The following is a 26350-nucleotide window of genomic DNA, read 5'->3' on the forward strand; positions in this document are numbered from 1 at the left end:
TGTTCCATCTTCCTCGATAAGTCCCACATATCGATCGGGATGGCGAATTACTCGACTCGTCCTTCTTAGTGGAGGAGGTACAACCGCGTTAGACGACGAAGGAACATCTTCTTGCGTCTCTACCTCGGTTTGTGGCTCTTGAACTTCATCAAGTTACAAATTTCTCCCACTCTGTCTCTTAGAAATAAATTCCCGTTCTAAGAAGATGACCTCGCAAGACACAAACACTTTGTTCTCTTGAGGTTTATAGAAATAGTAACCTCGAGAGGTCAAAGGATAGCCTACAAAGATGCACTTTTCAGATCTTGGGGCAAGCTTATTGTCGGGTTTAGTTTTGACGTAAGCATCACATCCCCAGATTTTCATGTAGGATAGATTAGGAACTTTTCCTTTCCATGTTTCAAATGGAGTCTTTTCGGTGGCTTTAGTGGGACTATTATTTAAAGATAGAATTGCAGTTTGGATTGCAAATCCCCAAAACGAGTTAGGTAACTCGGTTTGACTCATCATGGATCGAACCATATCAAGTAGGGTTCGATTTCTCCTTCCGGCAACACCATTTAGTTGTGGTGTTCCGGGTGGAGAAAGTTGTGATATGATACCACAACCTTTCAAGTGTGAATCAAATTCAAGGCTAAGGTATTCACCACCACGATCGGATCGTAGTGCCTTATTCCTCTTGTTCAATTGGTTCTCTACTTCGTTTTGAAATTCTTTGAATTTCTCAAACGCTTCACTCTTATGTTTCATTAAGTAGATATACCCATATCTACTTAAATCATCGGTGAAGGTTATGAAGTAGTCATAATTACCACGAGCGGTGATAGTCATTGGTCCACATACATCGGTGTGTATGAGTCCCAATAGCTCACTAGCTCGTGTCCCTTTACCACTAAAAAGATTACGAGTCATTTTGCCAAGTAGGCAATATTCGCATGTACCAAATGATTGATAATCAAATGGTGTAATCACATTAGTCGAAACTAATCTTTTGATGCGATTCTCGTTTATGTGACCTAATCGACAATGCCAAATGAACGCTTCACTTGGGTCACTTGTTTTGAGTTTCTTTGATTGAATGTTATAAATATCATTTGTCGGATTTGAGGTCTCTAAAATGTAAATGCCATTGATAGAGGAAGCTTGGCCTATGACCAAGTCGTTCCTAGAAATAGTACAACGATTGTTCTTAATGACAAAACAAAAACCGTCCATGTCTAGCATGGCGATTGAAATAATGTTTTTAGAGAGCGTAGGCACATAAAAACAATTATGCAAATACAACTCAAATCCATTAGGCAAAGCTAAAACATAAGTTCCCTTGGATTCGGCCGCTACCCGAGCTCCATTTCCAAGGCGTAGATCCACATCTCCCTTGCTAAGCCTCTCCACATCTCTTAAACCCTGTAAATGATTACAAAGGTGAGAACCACAACCGGTATCTAGTACCCATGTCGTAGTGGAAGTATAATTTATATCAATAACATAAATTTCTTTAGGAATTGTACCTTTTGGAGCAATGAGTCCTTCCCTTATATTTCGCAAATACATGGGACAATTCCTAAGCCAATGTCCCATGCCATAGCAATAATGGCACTCATCATTAACTTGCTTGAAGTTTTTGATTTTATTTCCTTTCTTCTTGAACCTCTTGCCCTTTGAAGCAAGAACTTGATTGCTAGAGCTCCCACTAGCTTTGGCATCCTTATCTTCCAGAGATAAAGACCCTATAGATCGTATGAGGTAGTCTTCCTGAGACGGACTCACACAAGGTCTAGTAGAAGTGGGTGGTTTAGAAGAGGTGATGAAGTTAAGGTTTCCATCTGAACCTATCCCGAAATGAAGTTCTCTAGTTGTATCGAAATTATTGTTGGAGCATACGTCGTCAAGAACATGGTGATATGACTCAATAGTTATCGTTGCGGTAGCATTTGTTGGATTCATTGTAATGCACTACAAATATGGAGGAAAGGAAATATTAACATTTGTCTTTTTAAATCATACTTGCAAATTAACAAGATATGAACATTTATATAGTGACCTCTACCCAACTATTATAAATGATTCCAAGACCCAAATTCATATCAACTTAGGCACGGGGTAGCCGATGCAACCTTCATTAATATAACTCGGTGGATTAACCTTTTAATCGATTCTACTTTTAGAACTCTTGGTCGATAAAATTACTCTAATGTTTATCTATATCCCAAAACACATCAACAAGGGCACGGGGTAGCCGATGCAACCCTTATCAATAACTTTTGTTGAGTTCAATCCAAATTTCGAATAAATGTGTCCATTATCCAAACCCACATCAACTTGGGCACGGGGTAGCCGATACATCCCTTATCAACATGAATTCGGTGGATTAACATTCATCACCCACTTCCCCTACGTAACAAGGTTTGTACCCCGGGGTAGCCGAGTGCACTCCCTCGCGAAATAGGTTTTCATGGTTTCTACTATTTGGTAAGGCTATGTCTCAATTAATTGTTTTAGCGAGAGGTCATGCCAATTTATTATCTATCACGTTTTAAGTGAACTAAAGCGGTGAACTACGATAATTTGAATTGACACGGTCGATAAACTCGATAAGATAAAAAATGCATGTTTTAGTTATGGCGATTTAGCGATGCATGTGACATAAACTAAAATGCAAGCATAAAGATAAATAAATCCTAGTATGGCCTTTCCTAAAATAGAAAAACTATTTAACTATTACATATTCGGAAACCAACTCCATTGGTCCCTTGAACTTCGGTTGTGGCACGCATCTCGAGGTAACACCGTCTTTATGTATCGTCATTCTTGAAGAAATCCGTCTTTTGGAACTCCAGAATGAATAAAATTACATAATAAATTACATAATTTCCTATTATACATTTGTAACTAAAATAAAATAAATCTATTAAATTACAAAACGGTGATACGAGATCACAATAAAAATTACAACCGAATTGATATTCCCATACATTTCGGGAAATACCAATTAAAATCTAAGGCCATACTAAGTAAAATTACATAATTCAAAAATTACATAAATTAAAATTATGACAATCATAAAGAAAATGCAGCATTATAATATGTAAGAACATACTCAATTTTATGCTAAATCGCCTTTTAATTAGCCAATATCGTATATTACTCGGTTTTTACGGATTTGCGTGATTTCAACATTTTATAATCACAAAAATGCATAAACTCATATTTATGCATAAGTTAATTACCCTAACCTCTTAGGACTCAAAATTTAGTCTTCACTAATAATTTGACCATAATTAACCCATATTTTATAAAAATTGTTCATAAATGGGCAAAAAATTACAAAAATAAGCTATTAAACTTCAAATAAATCACAAAATTTCAAATAAATTCAAAATTTGAAATTTAAACTCATGAACATTCTGGAAAATTTCCATGACACTCATAATGTTCAAAATCTTAGGTTAAAAATTTCGAAAATTTACCGGAAAAACAATGTTGCGGTTTATCGATTTTTAATAAAATAATCATAAAAACATGGAAAAATTATTTTCACTAACTTTTCAATTTTAGATCTGAAAAAGATAATAAAATACAACATTAGACGTTTTTCCTAAGTCATAGATTATGTTTTATTAATTTTCCACTAATAATGTCACTATTTATGCTATTTTTCTTCAAAAATCCATAAATCATGCAAAAATACTTCTTTATATTCAATTATTTTACACACATCTTGTAAAATTGCATCTGACAACATATTAATTTTCTATGACCATATTCGAAATTTAACTCATATTAACCTATTTTTCACCTAAATCCGAATTTAATAATGAAAAATTCATTTTTCGAGCATAACAAGTCCAAAAATTATGAAAATTTACAGGTTATCTCAAAATAATATATGTGAAAACATATCCAAAAATCAATGCAAAATTCGAAGTATAGATAATTTTAGACCAAAAATGACATTTTTACTCATAAAATCACATTTAAATGCCATTATTGTAAATTATGAACAATAAAAATCCGAAAAATTAACCAAAATATCCTAAAACATTTTAGGACCAGAAATATTAACATGCATGGTTTAATTTCGTGATATATCATAATAACACAAATTTTACAAGTTTTATTTGTTATTCTTATAACTCGGAAAAACTTTTAACCGATTTGCATGCAAACAACCGCGGCTCTGATACCGATTGAAGGAAATGTAGATTCATATACATACTAACATACTCATATATGTCGAAATTAATTTGTCATAAAATTAAATGTGGATTTTATGCATGCAAACAATATAATAAAATAGAGAAGAAATCATATCCTTACATTGAAATTTCGGTTCAAATGGGCACAAAAGAAATCTCCTTTTCTTTTGTTCTTGAGCTTTCCTTTAATGGAAGAACAAGATCCAAGTGTAGGATCTCTCCTTAGGAATAATACCCAAAGCTAACCCTTAATCTAATTAATATTATTTGATCTAGTATAATATTAATCTTGTGAAAAATTGAACCAAAAATGTTTGGTTTTTAGCTCCTAAAACCGGGTAGAGGAGAAGGAATTTTGGAGTATATTATCTCTCTAATTTATCATTAAAATGTAGAGAGGAAATTTTATTTCTTACACTAGAAATTATGAATGTGAATGAATGAATAATTTAGAGGAGAAAAACTCTCTAAATGCTCTAGGAAAAACCGGTGGGGGGATGAGCTTTAGGGGAGCCAATGCATGCCCATATTTGTCTTCACAAGGTAAATAGGGTTGCATGGCTACTCTAGCTTTTTAATCATTATGTTTTCTATTTAAAATATAAACACAATTTTAGCCTAATACTCCTCTAATATTTCGGCACTTTTAGTTAATATGGATTCCATATTATTTTTGTCAATTGTCAATATGTCACATGTCACATGTCACATAAATTTGTTATGTATTTTTAACATATTAAAAATCAACGTATTAATAAAAATACGTCACATACAAAAATCGACTTAGTAATTTCATAATTACTTGTGCCAAAATATTTTACCAATTTATAAATCACAACAGAATGTATTTATAATAATTCATTCAATTCCGATTGTTTCTTTAAACAATAATTTCATCCGAGTAATGATACAATTCGATTACTCAGACCGTATTTCATTTAATCACATTTCAATTTGATACGTAAATTTCACTTCCAAAATCGCCCGTCAATTTTTCAAGTAATTTAATTAACTCGTAACGTTATACGATTAATTAAATAATCAATTAAGAGTGTTGCCCTATAGGTATGACCTAGGGGGTCAACTGATCACCACCGTCGCACGACAGTAATGTCAAACTCTAGTCAGCCAATCATTACCGATATATGTTGACCAGTTGACAGTATAAATACTTCCCAATTGTATTCTTTAAAATGAGATTTAATAATGATATTTAAATCATGTAATCGCACTATTGTTGAGGACACTTTTCCCAACACTTAGCACGCATGAGGCGTGCCCATAACCCATTATTCTCAGTCATCAAGCGCCAAACTTGTTTACCAATAAGAGCAACATTAAACAATTTAAAATCTCGAAAACCCATACCTCCTCGACTCTTCGACTTGCATAACTTCTTCCACGCCACCCAACTAATACCCTGCTTCCCTTCTTCATGTCCCCACCAAAATCGGGATATCAAAGATCTCAGCTCGTCGCAAAAGTTGACGGGAATTTTAAAAATACTCTTTTTTTTTTGACAATCGGGTTAACGAGACTTACATATTAATAGCACGCTTAGCTATCCTATGAGCGGCTTTGTTACAAATTCTAGGAAGATAAGCAAAAGTAATACAATGAAAGTTTGCCGCTAGATTGGTTATATCGTCAATAGTGTTCCTTGTCCAATGTTTGAGTTGAGAGAATCGTAGGACTTGGGTAGGGAGTGAATTGGCCACAGCCTTTATAAGAACCTCCTTACCAGCCCTAGACAATATCTTCCCGCGCTAGCCACTCAGTCTTTTGCTTAGCTTATCTCTCAAAATATCCGTCAGAACCTTCTTCGACCGCCCTATAACCGTGGGTAACCCCAAGTAGCGCTCTTGTTCCTCAACTTCGACATAGCCCAATCGCCTCGCCAAATTACTCCTCTTCACCCGTGGGATACCCTTGCTAAACGAGACAGTGGTTTTGTCGACACTCACTAATTGACCCGAGGCATACTCATATTGCCGAAGTATATCCAACACTACATCTGCTTCCGCATCATTAGCTCTCGTAAAGAAAATGCTATCGTCGGCAAACAGCAAATGCGATATAATTGGTGCTCCATTCGAAATCTTTACACCATGAAGACTACCCCGCTCCACAGCCCTTCGCATCATGCTCGATAAGGCCTCAGCACAAAGGATAAATGAATAAGGTGATAGCGGGTCACCTTGTCTGAGTCCTCTAGAAGGTGTAAATTCATCAGACGGTGTACCATTAATAAGCACAGAGAAAGATACAGTCGAGACACAGGCCATCACCCTGCTAACCCACGCCCTATCGAACCCCATAGCATCAAGTATACTCCTCAGAAAATGCCACTCCACCCTGTCGTACGCTTTAGCTATGTCGAGCTTAATAGCCATAAAACCCTCTGTGCTATGCGAACACTTCATATAGTGAAAAACCTCGAAAGCAATCATAACATTATCCGCAATAGCCCTCCCAGGAGTAAAAGCACTCTGATTTTCCGAGACGATCTCATTAAGGAACAACTTCAGACGGTTGGCCAGCACTTTTGAGACAAGTTTATACGCCACATTGCACAGGCTAATTGGTCGAAAGTCACGAATCTTATCCGGTGCCTTTTTCTTTGGAATTAAGACAATATTTGTCTTGTTTAAATTCCTAGGAGAGAGCTCACCTCTTAAGATAGCAAGAACAGTACTCATCACTTTGCCTCCCACCTTGCTCCAGTAGGTCTGATAAAAAAGCCCATTCATTCCGTCAGGTCCCGGGGCCTTCAAAGGATGCATTTGGTTTAAGGCTTCTAAGACCTCGTCTTCGCTATATTCACGCCTAAGTTCGGCATTCATCTCATCAGTAACCCGATTATGAAGTCCCTGCAAAATATTATGATCAACAATAGGATTCGACGACGTGAACAGCTGCTGGAAATAGGCATTCGCCACACTCGCCACGCCTTCATCTCCCACGCGTGGCACCCCGTCATCGTCAACAAGCTTAGCTATGAAATTTTTCCGCTTCCTTTCTCCGGCTCGAGTATGAAAGAATTTTGTATTTTTGTCCCCATCCTTAAGCCAAAGCGCTCTAGATCGTTGTCGCCAAAATTGTTCCTCCTGTTTTCGCAAGCTTGCCAATTCAGCCACAATTTTCCGTCTCCTGTTCACATTCCCCACTGTCCTCTCCATCTCATTTAAGGAGCCAAGTTGCTTCAGCTTTTTCCCAATACTCCTGCCAATCTTCGAGATATTAATCCTCTTCCATGCCCCCAACTCTTGTGCGCACGCCTCCAGCAGCCCAGGTAGACTACCTCGGCCCCTCTCAATCGCCTCAGTGCATCCCTCCTCTTCTACCCAAATTTGCTCGAATTTGAATTTTGAGCGCTTCACCTCTTCCCTCTCCCTATAATTTAGAACAAGTTTAATAGGGGCATGGTCCAACCATTCCCTATTGAGGTAAAGAAGCTTCGCATAAGGGTACAAGTCTAACCATGACGACGAAATTAAAGCTCTATCAATCATGCTCTGTCTATTTGCCTCGCCAACCTGACCATTATCGTACGAAAAGTTATACCCCTCCCACGGGGCATCACGTAACCCACAGTCCTCAATCGCCGCACGAAAATTATTCATCTGCCTTTGAGGGCGGCTGCCTCCCTTCATCTCAGTAGAGAATAAAATTTCATTAAAATCACCAATACAGACCCAGGGAAGCTGTGATTGGCTCTTCAGCAGCCGAAAAAGTTCCCAGGAGAGATGCCGGTCAGCCACCGATGACCAACCATAGAAACCAGTAAGACGCCATTCCCGACCCTCTTCCCGGATAGTAAAGTCCATGTGATGGACCGACGCAGACCCAAAAACACAATCAACCTCCTTTCTCCAAAGCATAGCAAGACCCCCTGATCTCCCCACACTATCCACCTCTATACCAAAGTACCCATCCAGCCTCTATACAAAATGGCCGGGGCCTCTCTCCGTACAAGCGCACAGAGTGCAGTAACTGTGTCGGGGTTGCCCAAGCCCCGACAGTTGATACTTAAGATATTCATTGGGCCTGGCGGGGTTGACCACCGTCAACCTCCGCCTCAGGTATTAAGACGCCCCCGTCTATAAAAGGTTTAGCACGCTTCGAATTCTCATCGGCCTCCTGTTCCTCACGGCTCCTCTTGTTGCTATCCTGTTCCTTCCTCAAACACGTCCCCCACCACTTTCATTGCCCTGCCCAATATTCCTCGCTAACTTCTTATAACTTCGAACCCCTCCCCCCTTTTGAGCTCCTTGTTTTCCCTTCACCAATACAAATTGTATTGGTTGTATAGTAAGAATTTGAGTTTTATAATAAATTATTTGAAATTAGACCTATACATTACTTTTTTTATTAGAAAGAACTTGAGCTCCATTTTAAAAATATTGATTTTAAAAAATTATAATGAAATTCAAGAATAGTATATATAAGCTTAATTAGATTTTAATTTTGATATAAAAAAATTTAAATATAAACCAAAAATTATAAAAGCTTGAAAAAAATACACATAAGCTCGATTAAAGTTGTATAGTAGTATTTGTGTAGGGCGAGAGTGTATAACTAAACTAGTGTTAAACTGGTGTGTTTTGAGTTGAAGTTTCTCATATTATTCATGGGTGGTCTCATTTTCGTATGTCTTGTTTCTCACCTATCAGTTGAAGTATAAATGTTCGTCATTAAAGATTGTTGTGTAAATGTCATAAAATGATCACGTGTCAAAAGCCAACGGTAGTGAGATACAAGATATGATACGAAGATGTGACTGAATTCGCAGTCTACTATTGTCGATTTCTTATACGAATATCTAAAATTAAATTACAATCTTTTTAGTTGAGTAAACGATTGGGCTCATGAGAGATTTGATATTTCGTTTAATAAATTGTAAACATAGGTTTATCTAATATAACAAACATTATCGAGTATTTATTTGATGAGGTTTGATCTTTCGTGCAGATAAATTATAAAAATAGGTTTTATCTAATACTCATAACATATATAACTAGGGTTTTATCTATTTGCTTTTAATGAACAAGATTTCAAACAAAGATAGCTACGGGTATAAATCAGAATCGACAGGGTAAATTTTACTCCTAAATCAGTACTTAAAAATGTTGGAAATTAGGTGAGATTTATAGGTCAAACATCAACCTACCTTAAGCTAAATATAATTAACAACCAAATTAAATGAATACAATTCCATAGTTATCAATTTATGATGACACACCAAAATGACCAAACTACCCTTTAACCACACCCATTTCCTCCATATTCCCTTCACTCCACTCTCTCTTCCTCCATTTTCTGTTACACCATTTCTCATATATTTATACATCAAATCTAAAAAAAAAAAAAAATTAAAAAAAATCACCTTCAACAACCCTACTCCTAAAAATCACTAACTATATAACAACAACTTCAAATAATATTTCACATCACTTTGATCCACACTTTCTAATTCATCTTCTTCTTCTTTAGGGTAAGTAAAATGTTGAATTTATACTGTGTTTTTTGATTGATTTTGATTAGTTTTCATGATTTTGTAACATTGTTTTTTGATTGATTTTGATTAGTTTTCATGATTTTGTAACATGGGTTTTGTGTATTTTCTAAGGATTTTATCTGGGTTTCTGCAGTTTGTTGAATTTGTTCAAGTATTGATCTTGAATCTGAGCAAAAAGAGGGAAAAAATCTGGGTAATTTCGATCTATTTGTACTTATTGTTGTTTATGATTGTAATTTCGATCAGTTTGTTGAGTTCTGGAGAAGAAAGATTTGATATTTGTGACCTGTGACTCTGTGAGTGATTTGTGGATTTTGATGATCGTAGTTTGATAAAAGATTGGAACTTTAGTAGATTTGGAAGTAGTTTTTGATAATAATTTGTTGAAAGAAATTGAAAAATTGTAGGGTTTTGAAGGATTAAGTTTTCTCTAATTAGTATTGAGATTGAAATGGCCACTCTCTTAGCAGTAGCACATCATAGGAATGAGTATCATATTGGGTATGGAAAGGGCGATAGTCCGGCGAGGTTTGGCTCGTCTTCTAGAGGGTTTATGGATGTTAATTGTAGGGGAGTTGAGGCTGGAAGGGGTTTGCTTCCTATCCCTTTTAGGGGTTATGGGTCTCCAGTGTCGAACCGCGGAGTATTGTCTGAGAAACCAGAAAATTTATATGTTGGTGTTGGTGGGAAGTCACCATTTGGCAGTGTTACTGGCGTGAGGTCTAAGAGTGAGGATATTAAGCAGTCGAAAAAGGTTGTGAAAAGTAGTCCGATTGCGATTAACCTTAAGGGTGGTAGTGGTAGTAGTAAGAAGAAGGAAGTGAGAGAGAATGTTTGTTTTTCGGAGCTTTGGGCTGGGCCTGCCTACTCAAACTCGCCTCCTCCGACTTCTTTGCCTATGCCTAAGTTTGATATGAAACCAAAGAGGAGTGTCTCACTTGACTTGCCTGATTTTGTGTCTGATTTGAATATGTCACCAATGGCCATGTCAGCTCCGACTTCCCCAACTAGCAAAAGTGACCGTTCATCCAATGGTTTTTTCAGTGATGATGACTCTGCCACTAAAACACTCCGCCGAATCCTTAATCTTGATATAGCTGATGATTGAGTGGAGGCTGGGAGTGCTGGGTTAGGTACTAGGAGAATCGTAGTGTAGTTATGTAGGTATATCGATCAATAAAAATGTCTTTTACCAAGGCACATATTAAGTCTTAGTAGCTATAGTAGATGGTGCACTGGACAGTCGTTACAGCTGGTATCAACGGGAGAGGTTTCATATCGTTAAGATTTTATAAAATGTAGTATTTGTAGTGCAGTTGATAAGATGCACTTAGACACTTAGTTATGCTGTAGCATGGTTTGTTGTTTGATATGGTTCGTGGAACGGTTCGAGTTCATAGAGTGCCACTGAGGAGTTTACTGGCCGAATCCAGGGCCACGTAACTGTGGTTCAGTAGTTCAAGATGTGGCTTTTCTAGTGCAGTTAGTAATATACAGTTCAAGTTGACGGTATAACAGTGGAGGGTAGTGATGCTGGTGGGAGACTAGTTGTATTAGAATATTGGTAAGGTGAAGAAGTGACAATGCAATTGGGTTACCAAATTCCGAAAGGGCGATACTTTATCCCATGTATAGCGGATGCCAGTGAATGAGCAATTTGTGGGTCTGCTGGACATGAAGTACGAAGTAAATCTCTTCTCAGATTGGTTTGCAAAATCATGCCTATCAAGTCGAGATGATGTCCGATCACTGGTTTTTACTCTTTACCTCAGTTTATTTGACAAATACTCTTGCCTATAGTTTTAAAACTAACCTTCTTGTATATTTCTTGGCTTCTGAACATAATACCTTCAACTTTGATCCCCGTCTTTTTTTCTTTTCCTTATATGTTCAGCTCCTTTATAACACGTATTCCTTCTTAATCTTCCTTACTTAAGTCTTCTTTCCCCTTGCTAGGCCAAAATCATGAAATGGCTTCTTAATGACCCTGCTGTTCATACTCCCTTGGTTCCTTTTTCTTTTTTCTTTTTTTTTCCCTTCTTTCCTTCTAGATAATTTCTACATAACTATAGTATCGGGAATCAGTGCATGCCTTCTTTCCGGTTTTTTGAGTGGTAAAGATTGCATGGCACTTGTAGTTCATCCTTCCTCTGCTTCTTAAATTACACTCCCTCTCATTTTGCAATATTTCTAGAGTTTCGTCGTCTCCTTTTCCTCTTCACGTGGCTGCTGGTGATCAACTGCTGATTCTTACTAAGGTATTTACTCTGCTTTACTTGTACTTGTTAATTTGGTTAAGTAACCTTTTTTTTTACTCTGTAAAAAGGAAAAGGGGAACCTTGTTTCCAACAGAGCCACATACTCGCTATTCTTCGGGTTTGATTATGATGAAATAATGCAAAATAACTTAATAAATTAATTGCGTTTCTTATTATTAAGCCTCAGTTAGTCAAGATGCAATGGTCGACGCAATTTTCATTATGGGTCATTTAATAATAGCCTCTTTTATATTGTGGAGGAATCCTTGATTCATTGGGGTATCTTGTGATATTTCGGTAGATAACTCAATGGTTTACAATAATATTGAAGTATAATCGTCTTACGAAAGAGTTTTTGCTCGACTATTATGGTTTGAATGTTCATGTTGGTTTGATCAATATGTTTTTATCATGTCTGCAGCGGAACTAATCTGTCACTGGAGAAAGGATTTGGAGGGTCTTATCAACGATGGCATCTGGTTAACTACAAATACGCACTTATCAAACTTGTCGTGGAACCATCTCTCGCTCTCGAGTTGTTTTCGTTGTTCAGCTTGTGTACTTCATATCCAGGAACAAGTAGTTTTAATATTTACATAATCGTGTTTCGTGTGGGTTTTCCTACAATTTCAATGTAGACTCTTGTTTTCTCCTAGTTCCAGCTTTAGTATCAATGTAGCATTGTTATTTCTGTTTATCTTGCTCTCGTAGACATTTATTGTTCAATATTCGCGTCACTGTGTTTTGGCGTTTTTCCTTGCTCATTGACGTTGAAGTTTGTGAAAGCATCTTTTAATGAAGTGATTCCTTCTTTGGTCTTATCGACTTGTTTGCACGTTCACTATGTTTGGACTCGCTTTGACTGCTATTCGAAATCTGAACGAGCTAATGATATGAAGTAAGCCACTTCTAGCATCACTATCGCGATTATGTTTCCATAGAGTACCATCACATTTCTGTAGATCTTGGAAAACGGAAAACCTATTTTGTTTGGTAAAAGTCACTCAAACAGACACTTGGGAAAAATTGTCCTGTCAAAGAGACAGTAGGTGCAAAACTGGTGAGAAGATGCAAGCATAATATAAATTTCTGATCTACCTTGCATCATATTCCGACGAGATGTTTCTATAATAAAAAAATGTTCATCAAATCAAATACCTTACAAGTTATACCTCACTGAAGGGGCAGGGTTGTCAAAATTTAGGTGTGTTCAACAGAGAAATGGTTTCTGAATGACTCATTCTAAATATCACATACTACAAGGCGGAAGGCGGACGAGATGATGTCTTCAATTGCCGCTAAATAGCAATACACAAACTCAATCGCTTCCAACTCGCTGTTTGAATTTCTTATCATTTCTGGTCTTTTTTCTCAGCTCACGCCTGTCGTCAGGGTAGTGTTTCTTTCTCAACAGATTAGTCATTGCAACATTTACGGCGTCAGAAACAGCAGAAATGACTGAGCTCTCAATAGCCACACTGCCCTGTAATTTCTCGAGTAAAGGCTCTCCTCCTGGTATTTCGTCATCTTTCAAACCTTTAGCTTCAATAGAGTCATCACAGGATCCTTTCTTGATATCCGATGTGACTTTCAGACGAGTGAAGGATCCGGGGTTCGAACCGGGTAGGTTAGAGGCACCTAAGACCATCCATAGCTTGTTCTCTGATGACATCTTTAAACTTGTTGGGAAGAATGCTTCTTCCTGTATCGATACTACCTGCAGTACACAGAGTGTTTTGTTAGAGTGTATAATGGCGGGAATCGGGATTCACTTGTCAGATGAACCCATAAGAAAATGAATGAAGGCAAACTAGTTTCTTTAAAACTTGCCTAAATAGGAAAAATGTAGGAAGCGGTTTGACTAAGAAAGGCCAACATTAATATGTAAAATGGTTGAGACGGAGTAAATACAACGTAACTATGTAAGAAAGAGTTTGAAGGCTTCTGTAAATAATCCAAGTTTAATTCTATGGATAAACATTGTTATCCAACCCTTAAACGGTTACACACACGGGCATCGTTGAGTGTATGGGGGTGTGAATGGTGAATGGTGAATGGTGGTTGGCATTTGTTTCTTTTACCAAAATCGGCTAATATGTAAAAGAGGAACGAACCTCGAGAATGTTGAGTGTTTTGTTGGAGAGGTCACAGCTCATCATCAATATTCCTTGCAAACTAAGAACGAAACAACAGATTAGATATTTAACTGAACTAGGAGAATAATAAGAAAGCCATAAAAGTGATCGAGACTTGCAATATAGGAGCAACATATACTTGAGAGAACCATTGAGTCATGGAATATCAATAGCTGACCTTTGAATTGCAACAGCAACCAAGGAACCATCAGGAGTGGCGCATATGTCAGTTACAGCAGCAGGAAGTTGATGGTCTTCAGTACCTACCTTCACGAAACAGCGAAATTAACAATGGTTTCAAGATACGGACAGTTTTGGAAACCATCAAAAGGAGCATATTGTCCCATTTTGACGTTTTACAATCAAATGACATCAACTTGCTCTGCATAAATCGGAACAGAGGTTGTATTAGGCTGCATATATGTGAAAATCCTACTTCCAGGCTTCCCGCTCAATAGCTCATCATTATTTTCCTTAAATAATTGACACATATTAACAGCTTGCGTGTGCTCTAACAAGAATCACACGTTCACACAAGGTCGTTTTATCCATTAGTAGCAAATTACAAGCTTCGCAGCATAGAGACTGCAGCGAACAGAAATGACAGTTCTTCTAGGTCAACAAAGAACGCAAGTTGAAGACTTTAGAAAGACACGAAAGGATTATTGCTCGAGTCAGGAGTACTGACCAACATATTTTCCCACTTCACTTGAAGAGAGAAGTGATCCAGATGTTATATCCCACAAGCACACCTGGGGTAAGAAAAGAGAAGAAGAAAAATAAAATCAGAATTTCTCGCCCGTTGGATTTTACCACCTATCGCAGCAACAGAAAAGAGAACGTATTGTTTGTATTATATGTTCTGTAAGAAATTTCGACTAACCGTCGAATCACCACTTCCAGACACTAGATAGCCTTGTGGAAACTCTGAGTTATGCACAAAAGTAAGACAAGTCACAAACCTGAAGACAAAAAAAGATGGAAGTCTTAGCAGCTTGTGGACCATCACTAGTCTAAGCGTGCCAGATAACGGTTCACACGAAATTATTCTAACACCATCGTGAACTGCATAAATTATTTACACTAGTAACAGTTCAGTCTCAACCCTTGTAATATGCCAAAATCCATTCTACAAATTGGTAAGCCATAATATCAGATTACTTTTACTTTTATAAATTAAGCTATGTTAAGATCAAGGTTACGTCATTTGGCTTTGGTTAGCCGTTCCAAAGGAAATCGTCCGTACTGGTGTACCCCTTGTTAGTAAATATAGCAATTCCAAATCACCCCCATAGGTTTGATACTATGTGCAATCAAGCCCCTTAACTTACAAATGTAGCAAATCAACCCCATAAGTTTCTCTTAATGTGCAATTAACCACATATCTTATTTTTAAGAATAAAATTTGCTAATTAAATATTTTACTATTATTGAAAATCAAAATTATTGATCAGATTTTAATCCTAAAATTCTTGTTTATTAAAAAACATATTCAAATATTTTTTTTTGGCGAAAAATGTTCCTAATATGAGAATTGTTAACGATGTTACAATGAAAAGTCACATACCAAATTTTTGCTTATACTAAAATTGGTTCGCATTTTTCGTTGAATATGTAAATATTATACTTAATTATTTAAGAAATACTCCCTCCAATTTTTTTTTATCTTCCCCTTTCTCTAATATATGTCAGGAGTATTTTATTGAAAGGGGAAGATAATAGGAACTCGGAGGGAGTATATTTATAATAGTTTTTATAATAGAAAACAATAGGTTTTAGTTAAAAATTGGAAAAAAAAAACTTGATTTATGCTTAATTGTACATTTTTGGAAGTTATGGGGCTAATTTGCTACAAGTGAAACTTAAGGGGCTGATTTGCACATAGTTCATAAGTTATGGGGGTAATTTGCTACATCTCCCCCTTTCAGGTCATTGAAAGTTTAACCAATCCTTGAAAGGAATCGTCTGTACTGGTGTAGAGCTCGTCAGTAAGTCAGGTCACTAAAAGTAGCATTCTATAAATCTATACATTTAAGATGCCAAACTAGTTGAGAATTTGAGATGTTACAAGCATATTGTGTCCGTGGCAAAACGATTCAGCACCAAAATGATCACTCAGTCTATACATTCCCCCGGTAAAATGTTCATTAATATTCTGTACTCAAACATAACATTATAGAATTTTATTTTTAATCATTGTCTACCATATAAAGCAACCAACAAAATAAAAAAAAAATGAAGAAGAAAGACAGGCAGACTAACTCCGAATGACCAAGACAGAAACTCTGAATCTCATGGACTCCATTCAAGGGTTTCTTAGGAAAAACAGTAACCTGTCACCAGAACAAATTGAGGTTAAACAAGTTGGAGATACGAAAGTAGAATCTCTCAATTGTGAGAAAAGTTAGTTTACGCGAATTTTGAAGTCCCGATCTGCACTGACTATGAATTGTCCATCTGGAGAGAATTCCTGCAAGAAGATATCACAACTTGAGGACATGATATCTACAATCCACGCAACACAAGAAAAGAAAGTGGTGGGTAGCAATGATTGACATACCAGACTGGTAATGATGCTACAATAATGGCCAAACATTGCCACCGCTTTTTTACTTGGGATAGGCTGATTTTCAGCAAGTTCTGCGATATCTACAATCCACACAACTCCAAATTTGTCCGCAAAACAGACATATTCTTCATCTTTGCTAACAGCAACTGCACTCACTCTCTTCTCTGAATTTCTGTTACATTACACATCTATATTGGTTCAATAAGGCAAGCGTACAAAGCCAATGAAGTTCGATTACACAAAATGACTAACACCAATGCTACAAGAGAAAAGCATCCCAGATAGGAAAGAATCTTATAAATGTAGTTTCTGTTGCTCCCGATAAGTCAATCAAAGCTTCAATACGCTCTTCAGCCACAATTACACTCGGGAATTGGGATGATAATGCATTGTTGATTATAATTCGTAACAATAGCTGCAACCACACTGCATGTGTACATTTCCTCTTTGTTTAATCTTTAAACCAAGATAAATTGTTCTTAGATGACTCATAATGACAAACTTAAGAATTGTGCTGATTGTCTGGTATTCTGGTAATATTCCGCAATGTAAGAAGTGCCAATAGTTTAGTGAGCCATTTACTTAATTTTATCACGATAAAGCCAAAGATTAGAGAATCCTTGGCTTCATCGGATATTGAAGATAAAGGACATCCCATTATCAAGAACACCCTCGATCACAATCGTTTATTAACCTTTGATTAAAATACCCCTCACTATAAAAGGTACACAAATGACTGAGACGGAAAGAGTAACCATCAACACTGAAATACAGTTCCCTTAGTAGTTAGTAGCTGAAATCCAAGGAAACAACGTTCCAAATAGAAGAAGTGCTACCCTACCAATACTATTAGTATCTGAGCCAAAAACAGTCCTAGTTATGAAAAATGGGTCTACGAATATTATTCTGCATAAGACACGTCAATTATCGCTTGACTATGTCAGACTTCTGATAATACCAACACACAGTCCAGTAGCTGAACAAAAACTTACATAGTGCACAAACACTGCCATGTATCTGAGCTCCAGATTTTAACAAGCTTGTCATCACCTCCCGACACTAGAAACTTCCCGTTTTTGCTAAAGCACACCGCTCTTATAGATTCCTTATGAAGCATCTCCTTTGATTCATCTGCTAAAGACACTGGACAATTTTTCCTGCAAAGATGATAAAGGTTGACATTTTTGCACTCAAGTCCAACAAGATTGATAAGTGTACAGATGCAATACTGTATTACTCCGTCTATCCCATTTATAATGTACTCATTTAACTCTGCCATCTTTTCACAATGTGCAAAAACTACAACTTGTTGAAAATGAGAACATGATTATATAATTTCTACGAAACAAATAAACCAAACATTTTCACATTGCACTTCTAAATACAGTTGGAACAATCATTGATCAAAGTCGAATCACTCGACAATCAAAGTCAAATGAAGACAATTCCTCCAATTTTCGTTCCGATCATCTTCTCTAAATCTAAACAAGTACATTACATTACTCCCTACCAAAAAAATCCATTCTTTTCAGCTCAATTACACAAATTCTTCAATAATATTGTACCAAATTAACAATCCAATCACCCATATAATTAGAGGAAGTAAATTTACTACAAGAAGCTCAATTTCAAATAAAAGACAGGAACTTGCACCAATAACTAATAGATTAATACCCGTCATTTGTTTACCTTTGATTAAAAACCCCGCGAACAAAAAATAAAATAAAATAAAGAATTGACTGGGATGGAGGGAGTATAAGAAAAAAGACGTACTTAAGATCAAATATACGGAGCTCGGAACCGACAGCGACAACAACAAATTGATCAAAAGGGTGAAGAGCAATCAAAGCAGGTGCAACTTCAGTAGTCAAGTATGAATCTTTGTCATCAAAATTAATCTGGGTATCTTCAGTTTCTTCATTATTATTACAAGCTTCATCATTTGTTCTTGGGTCCTCCATTTTTGCTATCAAACAGTGTTTTGATTTAATTTTCAGGGAGTTTTACTGGGAAAGTTTTGGTATTTTAGGGTTTTGGAGATTTGGGGAATTGGAGGGTTTATCTTGAATTATTTTGGTTTGGGCTTGAGATGTCTAAGGAGAGTATCCGATCCGAAATCTGAATCGAAACGGGTTTGGTTATATGATAAAATGTGCAGATTTTAACTAATTTAATGGTAAAGTTATGAGAGGTGACACTCGTAAATTGAGTTCAAATCTCGTCAATATCATGTTCGTCATTGTGCCTTTCAATACACAAAAGAAATGCAATTTCGTATGAATTTATGATATTTTTGATTAGACGCTGATTAAAAGAGTTTCCACGTTGCAATTTTTTCTCGAGTGTTAGTTATCTACATGATGGTAAACTCACTTTAATCAATTCGTCCACTCAAAAACAACACTCGCAATAAGGTTTAAATTATCATTGACCACAATAGTAACAAAAAAAAAAAAAAAACTTACATAAGATAGTTGTATGTATACAATGAAGCAAACCCGAGTCATTATTCATTCAATGTGTAACAAATGGAAAATTACTTCGTATCTTATCTTAATAAATTCAAGAACATTTAGTACAATTTTATGCACCCACGTCATCAACTTCTTTACTTATTAAAAATCAGTAAAACGCCCTTTTACTTATTAAAAATCAAATACGAGTAGAAAAAGAGATTTACAATAAACCGTTAATTTCTTTAGTTTGACGCTATTTTTCTAACGACAATTTTTTTTACCATTTTTAAAATAAAAAAAAAACTATTTTTAAAAAAAAATTAAAACATATTTAAAATTAATATTTAATCACATTTAGTTTTTTCATTAATTATATTGACATAACTATAAAAATAATATTATTTTAATATTATTTTTAATTTTATAAAAAGTATAAAAAAAATGATTTTTTTTACTCATGTTTGTAACTTTAAGTACTAAAAAAATAAATTTTTAACTATTATTTCAAATATAACATATAAATATTAATACTTTAATAAATATCTTTATCTTTAACCCAACGGGTTGACCCGTTCAAAACAGGTCGTAACCCTAAATTAACGGGTCATTTCGGATTTGAGTTGCGGGTCAAATTTTTTGGGTCTTGACCTTGGAAAAAACAGGTTGAGTCGGGTCGGTTCAGAAATTGACGGGTCTAATACCTACTGTGTACAAAGGAAAAATGGAAAAATGATAATTGTGGCAAGGGCCATTGAAAAAGTAGCACAACATTTGTCATTATGTACAAATAAAATTTTCAAAATTTGTAATATCATTTTACTTATATAACATTTTGGATTACCATTTTTTTATTTTTTTTATTTTTAGATGACAACTTCTATAGATATATTTTTTTAAGTGCAATATATTTTTTACGTCTAAATTAGATTCGTTTTTAAGAAATTCTTAATTGCAAATGTAATTTATCAACTAAAATTTTAAATATGACATATTTGTAAAAGATAAACCATCTTAGAAAATAATGAAGATAATAATATTTATAATAATATACCCGTGCAATTTATTGCACGAGATTAAGGCTCTGTTTGGCAAAACTACTCGAAAAAAGTAATTTGAAACTCGAAAAAAGGTAGAATAAAATCGAAAAACTAATCGAAACTGAAAAGGAATCGATAATGTAGTGAAAATTAGGAGTTGATAAGGAATCGATTATATAAAAATGTGTTTGCAAACTAATTGAAAAAGGAATGATTTTGGTAAAATGACGTAAAAGAATATATAAATTATTTAATATTATAGAATAAAATGGTAAAAAATGGAAAATAAGTCATTTCAGGTACCTGATTTCTCAAATGCTACATGTGGTAGCATTTCATTTCAGGTACCTTATTGGACCAAATAAGCTACTTGCCAAACACTTGCAAAAAAATCAGATAGCTGAAATTTTGGTCAAATAAGCTATTTTGGTCAAATAAGTTACCTGAAGTATCGTGCCAAATGGAGCCTAGTAATTGTAATCACATTTATCAGCATTCAACAGTAGATCCTAAATTGCAATTGTATTCCATCCTCAATATTACTAAAAGAACTCAGCCAATTCTTCAAACAGAAACACTAAAAATGTTTTAGCCATACTTCCATTCATTTCGAAATTTTCAGCAATAGACCATGAAATACAACTATACTCATTACAAATGCTAAAAGGCCGATTTTGGCAAGTTCTTCATAGACGCGTAGACGACCATTACATCAAAGGGTGATCGGAAAAAATCACCCCCATATTCTTTATACACGAGGGTACAATTCGTACAGAAAACATAAAAAGTCCTCGAAAGCCCCCTAAATTCTCAATTTAGTACATCCAAGTATGGTCCCACGGCATCTCGACATGGGAGCGGCCTGGCGCCAAGCCGGTCGCTCACTTCCGACTGTCAGAACATCAATGTCAGACGTGGGTGTGATATCTCGGTTAGAACGATCCGGGCCAATCACTCCACCAACCACATAAATATCTTCTCCTAAGCCGATCATAGCGGAGCCAATCCTCTTTCTAACTTCATAAGCCGAAATAACCAGCTTTTGTTTTTCAGTTTCCTGCCTATAGACAAGGCCATGGCTCATGACATACAATACTCCTTCAACAACTGCCATCGGACCATGAAGCCAACCATAGTCTTTCACCATCCAACCATCACAAGGTTTTCCCATTACCTGCACCATTGAAAAGCCCTTGTGCACGACATGCATTTTACCACCAATTACTACCCCGGAACAAGCTGAGTTGGGAGTAAAGGGCAAATCCGGAATTGAAACCCATGTATTCTTTTCCGGGTCATAAATTTCAGCATGAGCAATTGATTTACGGCAGCTGGTGAAACCGCCGGCAACGATGATCTTTCCATTCAAGACACAACATGCAAACATTGCACGTGGGACCGACATCGGCTTACATTGAGACCAGTTTCTCGTAATTGGGTCATATGACCAAACCTCCTTGGTTGCAAAACTCACATCCTGATCACCGGTCAATGGGTCAACATCTTCACTACCACCACCGAGCACAAATAGCTTACCACCGGTAGAGACACACCCGAAGTGAGCAAGGTGCCTGATTTTTGAGGGAAGAACAGGAATTGTCATCCAGATGTCGTGGAGGGGATCATATAGCTGCCATAAGTTCTCAGGCTCATAAGCGCACACACACAGAAATTCTTCTTGAGAACCGAGTTCTTCCCGGGCCTTGAATAGCTCCTGGCTTTGTAAGGCTGTTCTCCACGTGTGACTTACAAGCTTTAAATTAGGGTGCAGGTAAAAGGGAACTTGAGCCAGGCACCTTAGAGAAACAGCATCGGAAAGACCTTCTATTAACACAGACATTGTGTCGAAATCACGTTCATTAATGTGAACCATTAATTTGAGACGGATCTAGAATGAACCTTTAGTATGTGCCTGAGAAAACATACAGTAGCAAGTAAAATTTAAACCTAATGTCAGTATTACTAGGAGCAAAACAGGCTATGCATTCATATATGCAATGGGGTAATGATAATTATATTCGTCTGTGCATAATACAAAATCACTCGCGTAGAAATTCAAAGTCACTGGAGAGTGACTGTCAGTCAATATGAGATAAAAGAGGCATATACATACATCTACACCTGCACGAGTGTTCTAATCTGTAATTGTTCTGTAAACACTGCTAGAGAATTTATGAAGCCTATGAACTAAAGAAAAAAACCTACAATAGATAATATTCAATATTTCAAGATCAAGCACAAGCCTTTTCTATCATCAGTCCATCAATATATTGGTGACAGGGACCCACCTTGTGATTAGTCTGTGTGATACAAAAAGTTACCATATTGCAGAACTAGAACAAAACCTACATCGAACAAGAATTCCTTCCGAGGATAGAAAATAGACTCGAAAATTCTTCCAAAACAAATGTATTTCTAGTTTTGTACACTACAAGATATACTATAAATACATACTACAGCAACTACCAGCTCTACTGTTGTTCCAATTCACTTCCAAATATGGTACTCAAATTTATGAACCTTGTTACTCGTACCCCATATTTTTTTAGGGAAAGATGGGTATTAGTACTACAAAAAAGATGGACATAAAGTCCAAAGATCAAATATTCACAACTGATTCCAAACAGCTATCTCCCAAGCTCTAATAGAGAAATTCACGGGCACTAGCTGAAACTAGCTATTGTTAAGGGTCATTTGTTTGGGGTTTATACAAAAAGTCAAGCTGTTAAAAACAGAATCAAATAAATACCCCCTACTGACTCACTATAAATTTGAATCAAGCTTTTCTCCCTTTTCCTTCCTCAGCCATCAAAATTTGGAAGGCAAAACAAACATCTTTATAATTCCGGTTATTCCATAATTACCACAGAATGAAAGGGTTTAGTTCCCCAAAAACTTTTTTAACACAGTCAACAAGTGGCTTACAAATACAATTACTAGTACATCTACATATAAACACCTAGGTGAAGTTGTGTATCTTTACCAACGCAAAGTTATGTAAAAAAACCCATCAAACAGCTTCGTAAACCAGCAGCCTGTTCACCATATTCGAATTGTTATGGAGTTGAACGTCTCAAGAGCTCTGCTAAGCAATTAGTGACTAAATGACCTACGAAAAAGATAGCAATATCATCACTAGATCCACTCTAATTTAAGAGGTCTTTTGACTGGGGATTTTTTCAAGATGGTTTATGTCAACAAGACCTTTACAGTAAATGAAGACAGAAATGAGAAAATTAAACTATTAACGTCTTACTTCTTTGATCCTAGAGGAATCTGGTTGCTCATTCTATAGAGTCTGATAGCATACCCATACAATTTTCAAATGTGGAAGCAAAGAACGAACTGAACATCTTCTACTGAAAAATAATGCATCAACAAGTCAACAACCTATAAACCATTTCAGGAGATAATACAGTCCCATTTCTGAAGCTGTATTTTCTAGAAAACGCAATACATAGAAGAGTATAGACGAAGAGACTCTTATCACCGAGGCCAAAGGAGCAGACACCATACTTCATCTAAAAATATCTCAGACTCAGTATCAATCATAGGGTAACATTTAACCTATGTAGATCCGTGATATGATAGTTATTACTTATGCACGCAATAGTGCAATACTACGGAGGCATGCTATTGCTTCAATGTAGGATGAGACTCCATCACTTCATCTCTTAGAATAGATTTATGGTCTTGTCCGCTCCTCCTTTACATTCATATACCACTAATTAGAATGTTACTCCGTATTTACTAAGCAAATGATCAACAAATTGTACAACTTTTCACTAAGCATTGTTCCAAATCCTCCAACAATATCCTAATGACCTTAAAAAACGGAACACAAGAAGAGCCAGGCCAACCTTCGTGCCTTTAAAGATCTGCCAAGGTGCCAATGATCTAAGTCTAACCATAGCACCACCTCATCAAACAAACATACTCTCCCTCTCTCATTCCCATTTAGGAACGACCTTGCTCCTTAGATACTATAAAATCATGCTTTCGAAGTTTCAAACAACAGGAAAACATATATGAGACTGATATAGGACAAAGGAGAACCCACCCCAAAAGCTAGCTCAAAGGGTGGTAGAGCCCTTGTCCTATATAAATCCCACATCAACCCCCCGTTTGATCGATGTGGGACTCATGTCCCATACCATGCAATGGCACAGTCCTGTAACATTCGTCCCTTCTTCAGGACCAACATCCTCGTTGGGTCACGGCTGGCTTTTCCAGGCCACCCACTCCGAGGTCGGCTCTGATACCACTGATATGGGACAAAGGAGAACCCACCCCAAAAGCTAGCTCAAAGGGTGGTAGAGCCCTTGTCCTATATAAATCCCACATCAACCCCCTATTTGATCGATGTGGGACTCATGTCCCATACCATGCAATGGCACAGTCCTGTAACAGAGACCATCTCACATGTCGGACCAACTCATAAACATTATAATTACATCCTGAATACATAACAATTTGGGTTGGTCTCATTTGTCAGATGCATTGCTTAGATCAATAAAATGACGCTTTGCGACCGAACACATCCCATCTCCATGGAGAAAACATACCCCTTTTAACTCACCTAAGTTGCATCAAGTAGACAACTTTATTCTATTTCTACTCATTGATCTTCACATTCATACTAATTTTCATCATCACAAAAATACCCTAAAATTATATGAATATCCAATCATTACCACCTACACTTATACTTCAATAAATGAAAAAACACACCCAACCATAAAAATTTATAATCTTTAACCTCTAAACGGCCTTATACAAGTACATTGTAAAACGGGTTTGTTGTAACCAATTTTCCACTAATACAGATCATGATTTATTAGTGGTTGGATCTGTCTTCCACAACATCTGTGTATAACCGCCTTACATAAGACTAAGACTAACTACGGAGAAGTACTATTTTACGGTATGCGTCTATGCGATCATAATTAACAGCATAAACACTAAAAATCGGCAAAATTAATCACAAAAATCCCAATATAATCCACCAAACATCACAAATCAACACATAAAGTGGAAAAAAACGCAATACAATAAATCAACATACAAAAATTGCAAAAACGACGACAAAAATTACAAAAGAGATGATTATAGAGATCACAATAACGAACCAGGATGAATTTCTCAGTCTTAATTGTGTGAAATGAATCTGGAATTAAGAATTGAAGGTAAAATGTGGATGTTAATTAATCTGAAAATTGTGAGAATTTCGAACAAATTGATTTGTAAATACGAAGTGCGGAGTATATTTTTTGGGCGAAATGAAAGACAGAGAGAAGCCCACGGGTTTGGGTTTTAGAAGGTTTCATGGTCAATTTATGTAGCTTAGGAGTTGGGAATTAGGATCTATCGTGAAACCGTCTCGCACGAGAATTTAAGGAACGGAAATTCTTTTTAGTATTTTTTTTATTTTATTTGAAGATTTTGAAAAATGTGTATCGAGATGAGAGCTACTTAATGGAGTTAATTTGTTAATGTAATAAACTGAAATAATATAACATAATTATAATTAATTTGCAAAAAAAATAGTAATCATATGTCATACGCATTATATTTTACGGGTTTATCTTTATAATATCACACTTCAATTAACTAAATACGTTATATGTATAGTAATTACCTTTTCTCATTTGATTATATCAAGAATCTCGTATCAAAAACAATATCAGTTATCCTTCTGATTGAGATTAGATGGCAGGTTTTGTTATATATGATATTTTTGGTTTATATTATTTTGCAAACTATTTATTGGAATATTAAACAAAACTTGTACATTAAATAATAATCCGTCTAAAATACTTAATGGTTTGTCTTTACAAATTAAATGCCATAAGTTCAAGCCAGGTAAGATTACTAGGGCGGTAATTATTTCGAAGGCTGGAACCCAAAACCTCTGTTTAAGTTAGAACAAGCCCTTATTAGTTGATTTAAGTGCTCATGACTCATGAAAGTATTCAAAGCTTATATGTATATAACCATCATAAAATGTCATACTCAGGGGCGGATCTAACAATTATTTACTAGGGCTATAGCCCTAGAAAAAATTACAAATAAAATCTAGTGCTCATTTTATACATAAATAGAGTGTAGTACACTTGGTTGTTGTGTTGGTTATTTACCAAGAATATCCAGGTTCGATTACCATTAAAGAGGGTTTTGGTGG

The 26350-nt window shown here is 36.0% G+C and overlaps 3 protein-coding genes across 8 annotated transcripts; 1 reads left to right on the forward strand and 2 right to left on the reverse strand.

Annotated features, from left to right (window-relative positions):
• The first annotated feature begins 9498 nt into the window (after positions 1-9498).
• LOC141652997 (uncharacterized) lies at positions 9499-12669 on the forward strand. 2 transcript variants are annotated; one of them, XM_074460640.1, is made up of 3 exons: positions 9499-9690; positions 9848-11972; positions 12394-12669. In XM_074460640.1, exon 2 carries the CDS (start codon positions 10166-10168, stop codon positions 10820-10822), a length of 657 nt encoding a protein of 218 aa, XP_074316741.1. In that variant the 5' UTR covers positions 9499-9690; positions 9848-10165; the 3' UTR covers positions 10823-11972; positions 12394-12669. The 2 variants fall into 2 exon arrangements, with proteins under 2 accessions (XP_074316741.1, XP_074316742.1); XM_074460641.1 differs by having other exon boundaries at positions 9504-9690; positions 9826-11972.
• A 364-nt stretch (positions 12670-13033) lies between these two features.
• Positions 13034-18771, reverse strand: LOC141652998 (uncharacterized). Its single transcript, XM_074460643.1, has 10 exons — positions 18450-18771; positions 17669-17833; positions 16668-16848; positions 16521-16577; positions 16370-16440; positions 14991-15069; positions 14796-14859; positions 14286-14370; positions 14087-14147; positions 13034-13689 (listed from the first exon to the last, which is right to left on the reverse strand). The coding sequence occupies exons 1-10, from the start codon at positions 18635-18637 to the stop codon at positions 13291-13293; spliced, it is 1350 nt and encodes a 449-aa protein (XP_074316744.1). The 5' UTR covers positions 18638-18771; the 3' UTR covers positions 13034-13290.
• Positions 18772-20683: 1912 nt separating this feature from the next.
• LOC141652999 (F-box/kelch-repeat protein SKIP30-like) lies at positions 20684-25529 on the reverse strand. Of its 5 annotated transcripts, none has more exons than XM_074460647.1 (4): positions 25299-25529; positions 23426-23525; positions 23153-23278; positions 20684-22081 (listed from the first exon to the last, which is right to left on the reverse strand). In XM_074460647.1, exon 4 carries the CDS (start codon positions 22040-22042, stop codon positions 20972-20974), a length of 1071 nt encoding a protein of 356 aa, XP_074316748.1. In that variant the 5' UTR covers positions 22043-22081; positions 23153-23278; positions 23426-23525; positions 25299-25529; the 3' UTR covers positions 20684-20971. The 5 variants fall into 5 exon arrangements, with proteins under 5 accessions (XP_074316748.1, XP_074316746.1, XP_074316747.1 ...); XM_074460645.1 differs by having other exon boundaries at positions 23426-23528; XM_074460646.1 differs by lacking the exon at positions 23153-23278 and having other exon boundaries at positions 23426-23528.
• Between the last annotated feature and the right edge of the window lie 821 nt (positions 25530-26350).

This window comes from Silene latifolia, chromosome 4 (genome assembly GCF_048544455.1).
Source record: "Silene latifolia isolate original U9 population chromosome 4, ASM4854445v1, whole genome shotgun sequence".
NCBI lineage: Eukaryota > Viridiplantae > Streptophyta > Magnoliopsida > Caryophyllales > Caryophyllaceae > Silene > Silene latifolia.